Source organism: Chiloscyllium plagiosum, chromosome 19 (genome assembly GCF_004010195.1).
Source record: "Chiloscyllium plagiosum isolate BGI_BamShark_2017 chromosome 19, ASM401019v2, whole genome shotgun sequence".
Lineage (NCBI taxonomy): Eukaryota > Metazoa > Chordata > Chondrichthyes > Orectolobiformes > Hemiscylliidae > Chiloscyllium > Chiloscyllium plagiosum.
The window spans coordinates 21,022,760-21,036,544 of record NC_057728.1 but is presented as its reverse complement, the minus strand read 5'-3'; the positions used below and the strand labels follow the sequence as shown (position 1 = coordinate 21,036,544).

The following is a 13,785-nucleotide window of genomic DNA, read 5'->3' as shown; positions in this document are numbered from 1 at the left end:
GACTTAGTTATCATATATTTCTTGATAAAACCTAGCTTTACCTCACCATTGTTTCTCTTGATTACTCCACTATTGCTAAATTAAAGCACTATTTATCAAAGATCCACAGCTGACGATTCCTCCAATTAAATATTGAGAAGACTGAAACCATTGTTTTAGGCACCTGTCCTAATGTCTTCTCTACCAAGGAACTCCACCTCTCGTCCTGCTACCAGTTCATGATGTTTAGAATCAATGTGATACTGAGCTTCCAAACTTTTATCCATGCCATCACTAAGACCACTTATTTCTACCTCCATTTTTTTATTGCTGGACTTTATCCCGGCCCCAGCAGTACTGCCATTGAAATCTTTGTTACTTCTAGACTGAACTATTACACTGTTGCAGCTGGTCTCCTTTATTCTACCCTCTGTAAACTAGAGGCAATCCAAACCTCAGCTGCCTATGTCATAACTACATCCTATTCCCTCATCACCCATGTTCACTGGTCACTAATTGGCTCCCAGTTTTGATTTTAAAGTCTTGTCCTTGTTTTCAGATTCCTATACTGCAATGTTCCTGCCTATCTCTGTCATCTCCTCCAGTTTCACAACTCCTTTAATTCTGCCCTCTTCCATCTTTGATACTTGTGCTTCAATTGCCGAGACTCTGGAGTATCCACTCTTTCCTTCTCTGGCTCTCTATTTCACTTTCCTCCTTTTAAGACCCTTCTCAAAACCTACTTTCTTCAAGCTTTTAGTCATATGATGTGATCTCTAATGTGGCTCAAAGTCATACTTTGTTTTATAATATCCTTGTGAAGCACTGTGGGACATACCTTTCATTTAAATTTGCAGATAAGTTGAGCTCCGAAGGCAAAATTAAGATTACAATGTTCGTCTCAAATGAAATTGCATGACGTTTTAGAGATGAAGACTACTCATTTTCTGTATTTAAAATAATTAAAGGAAGTATTTTGACTTACACAAGCTGCAAGAACAAAGAAAAGGAAAAGTAGTTAAAACCACAATGAAGGATGTTGCTAATGATAAATGCAATAACCAGCAAATCAACAACAAAGTACAAATTTAGAGGCAGTTCATGTTTGGCTGATTTGGAGATGTAACGTGTAGAATTGAATTACAGTCATGCAGTATGGGAAGTTGTTGACTGATAGAAAATAAAGTAGGGTGTTTAGATTGCTGAAGTGTTTGGAATTGCTGAGTTTAGTTTTGTAGACTATTTGGACTTGCATATAGTGAATATAATTCTAAATCCAACATAAAAGTAATATGTTTAGCAAAGCAAATTTTTAAATTAATGTTAACTACCTTTTTGCGGGCTTAGTTGCACAGCAATTTATTCCATATGTTCAAAGTTAGATGGCTAAGTTTCTGTGAATTATAAAAGTAAATACTTGAAGACTAACTTCGTCTGCCTTGAACAAAATAAGCAACTACTTGTCAATTCTGAGCACTAACATAGTGCATTTTAACTCTGTTTCCTGGAGTGCTAATTTTTTTTCTATTTTCTTTTTAGCGTACTGGAGACACCAAGCCGAATTTTTTCCAGGATTGTCTAATGGAAGTGTTTGATAATCTTAACTGTCACATTCAGAATCCCATGCTCTTGGATGCTATTCTTCAATTAATGGATAGGGGAACAATGGTTCTCACCACTAATTATGATAATCTGCTTGAACTCTTTGGTCAACAGCAAGGCAAACCAATGGAATCTGTCGACTTGAAGTGCAAGGACAAGGTTTGTAAAATGCTAAATAATGTAGTGCCCTTTACAAGCCATAGAACCATTTCTTTAGATGGATCCTGCAGTGGGAACAATAGGAAGTAACCTAAAATGTGTTGCAACATTCTGAAAAGGTTTTTAATAATAAAGATGCAAATATGTGGAAATTGTTAAAGGGAATTTCATCATACGTTGCATAATGACTGAAATCTGTGCTTTGACTGTAATGTGGAAGAAAGACACATAATAGGCTAGCATCATAAGAGCTAGATGTTGGGGTTGAGGAGACTAAAACAAAGCTATTGTTTGGTTATAAAGTCCAGGTTTCCAAATCTGGAGGCTGACGAGACATGAGTTGATGCTTAAGTGCATTTATTAGAAGTCTGGGCACAGATAGTATGGCCTTGAATGTGTTCTAGTTTATGTAGAGTGAAATCTAGTAAGTTAGAGATTTTAAAGGGCAGTGAATTGGGGTTTAAGGTGAGAGTAATTGGAGACTTTGAGCTGTGGCTTGGTGCAAAATGAATGGAAGAGCACAGTGCCGTCATATAGTGAGACACTGGGAGTGAGTGGACTAAGCAATAGCAGAGGGCAAGGAAAGCACTGCTGGCTTACTGGAGGATGAGATAGTGCATGTTTGGCGAACAGGCAATTTGGATCCACTGTGAAGGGTTCAAATAGTGTAGGAAGCAGAAAAACATGATGATTGTTTGAGTCAACACTCCATCCACAATCTCTATAATCTAATGTCCTCACTGTAGGAGAGCCTATCGGACTAAGATGGAACTGATAAGCCATTTGTGAGCCCATGGTGAATGCTGATGTCATGCCGTCCTGGCCACAGCAAGAACGGATCATCCTCAACATGGTTGATGGTGGCCGACTCAATTTGCACATTTGTGGACCAACCATAAAGCATTGTCTGGCAATTGATGCTGTAATTTCCATTGCAGTACAAGCACCAGAAACCCAATAATTGCTGCAGCAATATTTCATTACTGTCATGCAAGGTCAGCTATGGCCAATGAAGCTGTAGGTTAAAATCTGTAAAAAGGTTTGAGAGATGTCAGTGCAGTTATAGATTCACACACTCAGAAACAGACCCTTAAAAATATCTGTCCTGGTTTTGAATTCTCCCACCTTAAGGAATAGATCTATCTTATTCACCTTATAAGAACATGAGCATAAGAAATAGCAACAGGAGTTGGCCTTCTGGCCCATCGCGACTACTCTGCCATTCAATAAGATCATGGCTGATCTTTTCGTGGACTCAGCTCCCCACTTAACTGCCTGATCACTATAACCCTTAATTCCTTCACTGTTCAAAAATCTATCTTTGCCTTAAAAACATTCAATGAGGTAGCCTTAACTGCTTCCCTGAGCAGGTAATTCTGCAGATTCACAGTCCTTTGGGTGAAGAACTTCCTCCTCAATTCAGTCCTAAATCTGCTTCCCCTTATTTTGAGGCTACGTCCCTTAGTTCAAGTTTCACCTGCAAGTGAAAATAACCTCCCTGCTTCTATCTTACCTGTTCCCTTCATAATTTTATATGTTTCTATTCTTATAAATTCTAATGAGTAGAGTCCCAGTTTATTCAATTTCTCCTCATAAGCCAACCCTTTCAACTCTGGAATCAACCTAGTGAGGTTCGTCTGCACCCACTCCAGTGCTTATACTTATACCTCAAGTAAGGAAACCAAAACTGTACACAGTTGGCCTCACCAGTAATCTATACAGCTGCAGCATAACCTCCCTGGTTTTAAACTCCATCCCTCTCACAATGAATGACAATATTCCATTTGCCACATTTATTACTTGCGGTACCTGCAAACCAACTTCTTGTGATTCATGGACAAGGACACCCAGGTCTATCTTTGCCCCTCATGGTTTTCCTAAACCTCTTTAAGATTACCTCTCAACCTCCTATGCTTCAGTGAAAAATGTCCTAGCCTATCCAGCCTCCCTTTAAAACTCAAGTCCCAGCAACATCCTGGTGCATCTTTTCTGAACCCTGTCCGATTTTAACATTATCCTTCCTATAGCAGGATGATCAGAGCTATAAATAGTATTCCAAAGGTTGTCTCACCATGTACAACCTTAACATGACATCCCCACTCCTATACTCGGTAGTCTGAGCAATGAAGGCAAGCATGCTAAACACCTTCTTTACCACTCTGTTTGCTCATGATGCAAATTTCAAAGAAGTATGTACCCGAAGCCTAGGTCTCTCCGTTTGACAACACAACCGAGAGCCCTATTACTGTATAAGTCCAGCCCTTGTTCATTTTACCAAAATGCAATACCATGCAATTATCCAAATTAAATTTCATCTGCCACTCTTCAGCCCTTTGGTCCAATTGATCAACTTCTGCAGTAAATTACTGATTATTGAGGTGCTGCCCAGAGAGTATGGTGGTGACTTCATGGAGCAGAAACCTTCTGTCTTTTTCTCAGGAAGGGAGTCTTGATCCACCTATTCCTCTTTTTGGTGCCTGTTGCTGACCGTTCATTGTCAGCCTCCAAAACCATCTGCAGCTGCAACTCGCCATGAAGCAGCCACGGAGGTTGCAGTGTAGAATCTCTAGGATAGACAAGGGTACTGAAGATGAGTATACAAGGAATACTTAAAGGTCATTAGTTATGTTTCAGTGCAGTACGACATGGTTTCATTTATAAAGTTAGATGAAAAAAACGTGTGGGATTTTTGGAGAATTGGGAATTAGGATTCTGATGTCTGTTATTTCATTCAAGTGATCTCTTCATAAACAGACTGGTCAGAGGGGTTTGTATTGATTTCCTGCTCCCTTTCTCATTTCTTGCTCCAAATCCTTAACTGATTGCTGTGTATTTGTTGGCCTCATGATGGCAAAGTTATGCAGCATGTTGCAGAACAGCATATATTTTTAGGTTTACCCTGAGCACTGCAGGGGCACTTCCTTGCAATTCAGAGTGTGAAAAATGTTGTTTCAACACATCGGTGGTCTGCTGTATTCATTCTGTAAGTAATTTGGCTTTTATTGTATGCATGCTGCATACATATATTAGTTTTATGTTGGAGTTATGAGCCATATTTGTTGTGGTTTTGTCCATCTTGCCATTAGCTACTCCATGGTTTCCATGGTGGTTCAATGCATAATACACAATGAATTCATGACTGTGCATGACTCCACCAAGATATGTCGTGTGGAATTCTATAAATTGCTGTCTTTGGTTGCACATCTGGATGTTTAGGGAAATTCTGTCTTATGTTGATTCTGGTATAATGCAGATTTGACATGTGGTACTTGCATAGTATTATTTATGAAATTCGCAGTACCCTGAACTATGGTAAAGCCCATGTTCCTAGCAAAGCTACATGCTCACTATCTACTGGTTTCTGGTGAGAGGAAATAATATGATGTTGGCTGTCTTTGATTAGAGCATTTCCATAACCTCCATCATTCAGTAGCAAGCTGCAGGATGTTGAAAATATCTCTTATTCCAATCTGAATATATCCCCACTCACTTGAACTCTCACACCGCATCTTCCAAGGTTACAGTTTTGGATATAGTCTGCAGATTTAAATGAAGATGTCCTTATTAATGTTTACATTATTACTGACATTCTAGGTGGATATTTCTCCCTAAATCTCCCTCTTGGTGGAGTTGGCCTTCTCTTGCTCCCTCTTCATATCTTTATTTGTCTTGTGTTCTTTGTAACCTTTCCTAGTTACTCGAGTGATGTTGTATTTTGAATGAAATAGGAACAGTTGGTTTGTGGAAGTCTCAAAATCAGTTAGGAAAAGTTTCTTTGGCACTTGCCGCACCATATTCCATATTAAATTTAGAAGAACTATGCAAATTATCAAATGCTTGCACTGTTACTTATAGTATCAGCCAGAGGAAATCAACCAGCAAGTAACTTAAATAAATAATGATCCAGCATTGGTGTGGGGTCCTTTTCTGCTGCTTGTTGGATAACCTTTGACAGAATGATGGCTGAGGGGTTGAATTCCAAAATGGCACTGCTGGGGTTAAATCAATATTGAGTTCATGTTCTCATTCTGTAGACATCCAGTGGATGCTAGCTGCATGCACATTATCTGCAATATTACAGTATCTGGTATGATTTGATTTGTAGTAGATATTCTGAATAACTGACAAAGTTAGAAGTTGTGAACAATGAAGCGAAAGTAGTCAGTGATCCTGCATTATCGTTCTCATTGATGTAATTTGCAGACTTTTGTGCTTTTGTAGGTGGTTCAGTGGGCCAGAGGACTACAAAAATATAGTGTCCTTCATATACATGGACTATTCACAGATCCCTGTGGTCTGGTATTGGATCCATCAGGATACAAGGATGTAATGCATGATCAAGATTTGATGGTAGGCATTGATTTATCTCTTAAATTGAACACCTTGCTGAAAATGGTTTCAAAAGAATACAAGTGAACAATGAAGTAACAGTTATAGTCGGTTCTGCTATAACGCATGTTTCGTCAACCTGAATTGTCTTTAACACAGTTGAACTATTTAGACCTTACTTATTGAATGCAAACTTTCCTTACCTGTATTGGTGATTCCGGCCCCTTCAGTTTAAATGCCTTGGCTATTCCACCATTTTCTTAGATTGTAGGGGAACACAACTATCGCATTACATCAGAACCAACTGTACAAATGTTAACAATTGTGTCAAACAAAAGCAAGCAATAACTAGGTTTTCCCTGTTAACGAGGAAAATAATACTTGGTGTTTTAAAAAATTCTCAAGGTCAGGTTCGTAGGAGAGTAGTCTGACACAGAACAAACGACCAAGAGGCGAGTCTGCTAGAATATGAGCATTTTATTCCCCGCAGCGTCGCCACAACCAGGTCTCATACTTACAACGGGTCTGGCTTATACTCACTCTACATGTTACCGGAACTGGGAGCCGTCAGTTCTCGTAGAGCGGTTGCCAACAACCCACGCTCGGCGGTTAAACGTAACCCCGGAGCAGACTCACCGAACTGGAGACTTTTCCAGCTGATATACTCTTTTCCAGATATAAACATTCATGTGAACAGCAGAGCAAGGCTAAAAAACACATTCCATTCTGGTTACATACAGATAAGAAGATTCACACGGGGAGGTGTGTAATAAGATTCACACGGGACTAAGCAACACCTCCATTCCGGTTAGATTCACACATGTATTGGGACATAATTTTTAACCGTTTCACCACATTCCACTGCTTGGCCCAATACATGTGTTACATTATGATTCACACATGTATTGGGACATAATTTTACACCACACTTGGTGATAGAATGACAGCCTCAGCCTCATTGAGGCATGAGAAATACAAATAGAAAGTATTTATGTGCTATGTTTCACATCCACGATGAAATTCTTCGTTAGTGCTCCATGTTGCACATAAATTTTTTAACACATTGCTAGTTGATAGTTTATATAAGATGTTGGAGCAGAAGTCGGCCATTTGACCCACTGAGACTGCTCCACTGTTTAATGAGATCATGGCTGTTTTGATATTCTTCAACTTCACTTTCCTGCCTTTTCCTCATAACTAAATTTTTTTTTCTATTTCCGACCTTAATGCCTGTATAAAAGCAGTAAGTTTATTTTTTAAAGTTTTTTTGCCATATTTGAATGAGCAGAGTCCCAGCAGTAATTTACCCAAATAGCAATAATTTGCTTGCAAGATGCCCCAATGTATGATTCAAATCTTGTACTGTTTTTTACAGATTAAATTATGTTCTTTTTTAATTAGAATTTTAATATTTTGTGGACAAATGCACCAGCATTCTGTAGTTTGCTGCTATATCGCAACAGTTTAAACTGCTTTTCTTTAGTTCCTAACACAGATTTAGCTTTTAAAAAAATTTGCGCATTGGTGTGAGCACTAATTGCTGCATTGAACTACTGCATTTTATGTAGTATATTTGCACAGTGTCGTCAGACAGATTTCTAATATTTTGATGCAGCGACTGCAGGAGCAATGACATAGTTTCATGTCATGGTAGTGTGTTTATCGTGTTATTTACATGCACCTGTGGACCTTATTCTTCAAGGAGGTGAAGATTGTGAGTTTGGAAGGTGCTGTCAGACAAGCCTTGTTGAGATGCTGCAGCATATCTTGTAGATGGTACATTCTAGCATTGTACTTCTGCTGGTGGAGTGTGTGAATGTTTACTATGGTGAACAGAATGCCAATCAAGTAGGCTGCTTTTGCCTAGATTGTATTAAGCTTCTTGAGTGTTAGAGCTACTCTTTCAGGCTTGTGAAGACTATTCATTACTTGAACATTGTAGATGGTGTACAGACTTTGCTTGGTATTAGTGTGGTTATGAGTATCACTTGCCCCTTTATCAGTCCAAGCCTAATGTTGTCCATACCTTGTAAAAATGGCTGACTTCAGTATCTGAGGAATTGTGCTGGCGTACGATAGTCAGCAAACCTCAGTTATTATGGTCATGGAAACTGCTGACCTGAGGAATTCATGTAGTGATGCCCAAGGTCTGAAATGATTGGCCTCCTGAAACCAACAATACTTTATGCTTGATGTGACTTCAACAAATGGAAAATTTCCCGATTTGTCATTTACTGCAGTGTTGTAGGGTTCCTTGTACTTGACTTTAAATGCTGTCTTGATCTCCAAGATAGTATCTCATTTGATCTTTTGTAATTTAGCTCTTTGATCCATGTCTGTATCAGTGCTGTTTGGCGGTCTGCAGCTGAGCACTGGGAACACGATACTGCTGAATATGTGTTATCTGTCAATACTGTTGACAACACCTCCCAGCATTTTTTATCCGTGGGGTGGAAATTGGCCAAATTGAATTTGTTCTGTTTTTGTACGGCTAGCTCTCATTGCTGTGTAGTTTTCTACATTGTCGCATGAATGCAGAAGCTGCACTAGCATACCTTGGCTAAGGGTGTGGCTAGTTCTGAAGCGTGGCTTCAGCCAAGACATTGTCAGTACGCATCGCCTATGTTTTTAGTGTGCTTAATATCATGTGGAGTTTGATGTTGTTGATACCACTTGGAGTTTGTTGAATTAGCTGAAAACTGAAATCTGACTTGGTGGCTACTCAAATGGACCTTTTGCTTGACACTTTTGGATGGTGATAGTTTTTAAATGTTTCAGCTCTATGTTTTTTACAAATGTGCTGGGCCCACCATGTATGAGGATGGGGACATTTGTGAAACTGCCTTCTCCATTAAAGTTTTAAAAAATGACCTATTTTTCTTGCTCAGAGATGTTATTACACACCACTGGAGCAAGTGGGACTTGAACTCTGGTCTTGTGCTCTAAGTATAGAGGTACTACCACTGCCCAAGAAGAGTATTACTAATAGCTTGTTTTTGTTTCTCACTATTCATGACTGCAGTCTTTGACAGATTCAGAGCTTTGACCTGATAGATTGGTTTTGCAATCACAACAGTATTCTTTAATTGTGCTGCCCTGACATCAATGCACCTTTATTCTGGATCAGTGGTGCTGGAAGAGCACAGCAATTCAGGCAGCATCCGAGGACAGGCAAAATCGACGTTTCGGGCAAAAGCCCTTCATGCCTGTCCTCGGATGCTGCCTGAATTGCTGTGCTCTTCCAGCACCACTGATCCAGAATCTGGTTTCCAGCATCTGCAGTCATTGTTTTTACCTTTTTACATCAATGCACCTTTATCTTAGTCCTAAAGAATGGTCTCTATTTAACTATTTGAAAATATATAACACGGAAGAAGGTTGTTTTTGCAACTTGCTGTAATTTGTCAAACTGCTTTCAGCTGTTTGAATTAGTATCTTTTAATACCAGCCCGAAAGAAGGTGAACTCCTTGTGCTTCAGATCATATTTGTTTGAGGATGAATAAGATTTATGATATTCTGATGATTAGCTTAGTTGTGCAGTGTTGACTAGAGTTAACGTTAGGACTATGAACTTCTCAAAACCATTGAGTCTTTGGGGATTGCCTGGGAAATTGAAGATTCTGATGGGCAATTCTCCTGGGTCTGGAGCACTCCAACAAACCCTTTCAAGTCAGAATGAGGAAGGTGAGGAAGAATCTGAAGAAGGGTCACTGGACCTGAAACATTAACTCTGATTTGTCTTCACAGATGCTGCCAAACCTGCTGAACTTTTCCAGCAGCTTCTGTTTTTATTCCTGACATAACATCTCATTAGCGATGCCTAAGAAAGAAGACGACTAGTTTACAGCCATTGCTGAAGTTCAAATAGCATATAGCGGGAAGAACCAGTCCAAATCTGAATTTTCTAAGTCTTTATTAGAATGGGTTAGTTTTAAAAGTACATACAAACCTTCTTTCTTCACTAACTTTAGAATAGTCTTCAAACAGGACTTCCTTATCTTTAATTTTGGGATATCCTGCATCATTAAGTTGGTTTGCCTTTCGAAAATCTTTCAAAGCAAATGTTTCAAGGAGAAGCCATGTTAACTTATCTCATCTCTGGTTGAAAACCATGCAATGATAATTTTGGTACAGAATCAAGGAAGCAAAATGGCACAAGAATAATGATGAAAATGACCTGCAATAGTTTAAATGTAGTTAAAAGTCAGCATTTAAACTGTCCACAAAAATTGAACTTGTTTATGCAGAGTAAAATGGTGTTTACAATATTATGGTAGTCCTGAACAATTTGACCATATATTTATTTTCAGTGCTTTACATTATCAAGGATGTTTATTCTTTTAATACACGTGAAAACATTCTCTTGAGGGAGAACCTGTAACAATATGTTTGGGATTCTTTTCCCTGATAGGAAGAATTTCAGGACCTGTACCGTACCAAGTCATTTGTATTTTTGGGCTGTGGAGAAACTCTGCGTGATCAGATCTTCCAGGCACTATTTTTGTATTCTGTTCAAGACAAAGTGGACCTGGAACACTTTATGCTCGTGCGAAAGGATAGCCATGATCATTTCTTTAAGTTGCAGGCAGAGATGCTGCTGCATGGGATTAAAATAGTATCCTACGGAGACCGATTTGAATGTATGCCTCAGTATTTCCATGACTTGGTGACACAGATTTGCAGGAGGAAGAGCCCAGGTAAGTCATCTGTTACTGGTGTTAAGTTTTTAATAAATGCAGAATTACTTTTTATCGTGAAAATTGTTCTGTACTGTAAATCTTTCTTGAGGCTCTAGATAGTCACAACTTCAAGTCTGCAGAAATGAATTTTGGTGAATGAAAATATAATAAAATAGACAAATATAATGCAGTGGAACATCTGCTATTTGATTCATGTCTTGGGAATTGACAGATGCCAGAATGATGCATTGAAAGAACAAATTCAACAACACTTCTCTTCCTACGTTTGGGTTCTGTCTCTCAGTCTCTCTTTGTGCTTGTCCAAAGTGGAAGTGGAGGTAGGGTAACATTACTAAAGAAATGATATTGGCTCTGATAAAGTGGAATCTGTATGGGTAGAGCTTAGGAATACCAAAGGGCTGAAAACAATAGGAGCAAGTTTTACATAAACTCTCAAACTATAGTGGTATAGTTGGTGAAGGCATTTAAAAAGTAATTTAGAGAAGCAAACAATAATGGTCGGGCTGTAATTATGGGTGACTTCAATTTGCATATAGGTTGGCCAAACCAAACCACTAATAATAACAAAGAGGAGGAATTACTGGAGTGTGTATGAGATGGGCTTTCTGGATCAATATGTTCAAGAACCAACTAGAGAGCAGGCCGTCCTAGACTAGGTATCATGTAATGAGAAAGGAATAATTGGCAGTCAAGCTGTGGAATTCCCACTTGGGGAAGATTGACCATAATACGATAGAATTCTCCATTAAGATAGAAAGTGATGCAGTTGATCCTTAATCTTAGTCCTCAATTTAAATAAAGGAAACTATGATGTCTTAGGTGCTAACCAGCTAGGATAAACTGGAGAATGTTACTTAAAGGGATGATAGTGAATAAGAAATGGCAAATGTTTAAAGACCACATGGAGGAATTGCAGCAATTGTTCATTCCATCTGACACAACAATAAAATGGAAAAGGTGTCCCGACCATGGCTAATAGGGGAAATTAGGGATCGTCTTAGATTCAAGAGAGTGGCATGCAAATTTGCCAAAAGAGCTGCAAACTTGAGGACTGGGAGCAGTTTAGATTTTAACAAAGGAGTTAATTTAAGAGAGGGTAAATAGAATATGTGAGTAAGTTTGCTGGGAACATACAAACTGAATGTAAAAGCTTCTATAGGTATGTGAAAAGAAAAAGATTAGTGAAGCCAAAAGTATGTCCCTTACAGTCAGAAACAGGGAGGTTGTAATGGGGAACAAAGTGCAGAAATGGTAATTTGGTTATGTCTTCATAGAAAAGGACACCAACAATGTTGCAGTATTATTGGGGAACGTAGTGTCTGGTGAGAGGGAGGATTGCAAGAAATCAGTATTAACAGGGAGGTGTTGGCAAAATTGATGGGATTAAAGGCTGATAGATTTGCAAGGCCTGATGAACTACATCCCAATGTGCTAAAGGAAGTAGCCTTAGATAGTGGATGGATTGGTAATTGACTTTCAAGATTCTACAGATTCTGGAACAATTTGTATGGTTCAAGCACAAACACAACCATACTATTTAAACAAGATGAGGGAAAACAATGAATGATAGACCAGTTAGCCTAACATGGATAATGAAGAAAATGATAGAGTCCATTAGAAAAGATTTAATACCAGATATTAGATTAGATTCTCTACAGTGTGGAAACGGGCCTTTCGGCCCAACAAGTCCACACTGACCCTACGAAGAGCAACCCACCCAGACCCATTCCCCTGCATTTACATCTGTTTAATGCACCTAACACTACGGACAATTTAGCATGGCCAATTCACCTAACCTGCACATCTTTGGACTGTGGGAGGAAACCGGAGCACCTGGAGGAAACCCACACAGACTTGGGGAGAATGTGCAAACACCACGCAGACAGGAGGCAGGAATTGAACCCGGGTCCCTGGCGCTGTGAGGCAGTATTGCTAACCACTGAGTCACCGTGCTGCCCACAGAGCACTGAGCAGTGTACAGAATTGGACAATCAGCATGGACTCATGAAAAGGAAATCCTGTTTTACTGGTCTACAAGTTTTAAGGATGTAACTAATAGAGTGACAAGTTGTAGTCAGTGAATGTGATTCACTGCGACTTTCAGAAGGCTTTTGATAAGGTCGCAAGATATTGGAATTGGGGGGGGAGGGGGAGGAGATGAGTTTGTGTACTGGCATGGATAGAGAACTAGTTGGCACACAGAAAACCAAATCTTTTACTGAGTGGCATGCCGTGAATGGGGTACTGTAGGAATCAGTGCTACAACCTCAGCTGTTCATAATATATTAGTAAGGGGATCAAGGCTTGTGGAGAGAAGCCGGGAGAATGGTGTTGAGAAACACATTGGCTATGATCAAATGGTAGAGCTGACTCAGTGGGCTGAATAGCCTAATTCTACACCTATATCTATGATCATCTAATTAATAAATTTATTTAAATGGGATGGGGAAAGTGGATTGGCTATGCTATATTGCCTGTGGTGTCCAGGGATGTGCAGGCTAGGTGGATTAGTCATGGGATATGTAGGGTTACAGGCATAGGCTAGGGGGGGTGGGGGTCTAGGTGAGCTGCTCTTCAGAGGGTCAGTATGGACTCTCCGTATGGGCCAAATGGCCTACTTCCACACTGTAGGGATTCTATGATGGGTATCGGGTCGGCATGGACAGGTTGGACCAAAGGGTCTGTTTCCATGCTGTACATCTCTATGACTCTATGGTTGGAGACTGAACTGTGAGGAAAATACAGAAATGCCTCAGGATGATTTAAACGTGTTGATTGAATTGGCAAATGGATAGCAGATGAAGTATAATGTGGATAAATGGGAGGTAGCAAAAACAAAGGTAGTTTATAGTCTAATGGGGATAGGTTAGGAAAGGGCAAGTGCAATGAAACTCGGGCGTTCTTGTATAACTGCCACTGATGTGATGATATTATGACTTAAAGATGTGTATTTGGTCCCGAATTGTTTTTGTGAAGAAAGGTTAAGACAGAAGCACTGAGCTTTCTGCTTCTAAA

General features: G+C 39.4%; 1 protein-coding gene across 3 annotated transcripts in view; it reads left to right on the top strand.

Annotated features, from left to right (window-relative positions):
- The window catches only part of LOC122559577 (protein FAM118A-like), a 61,747-nt gene that overhangs the window by 38,090 nt on the left and 9,872 nt on the right, over window positions 1–13,785 (top strand). For all 3 annotated transcript variants that reach the window (XM_043709283.1, XM_043709284.1, XM_043709285.1), the window contains 3 exons: window positions 1,519–1,740; window positions 5,962–6,090; window positions 10,482–10,767. In XM_043709283.1, the coding sequence (XP_043565218.1) occupies window positions 1,519–1,740; window positions 5,962–6,090; window positions 10,482–10,767 (637 nt within the window). The remainder of the gene's footprint in view (window positions 1–1,518; window positions 1,741–5,961; window positions 6,091–10,481; window positions 10,768–13,785) is intronic.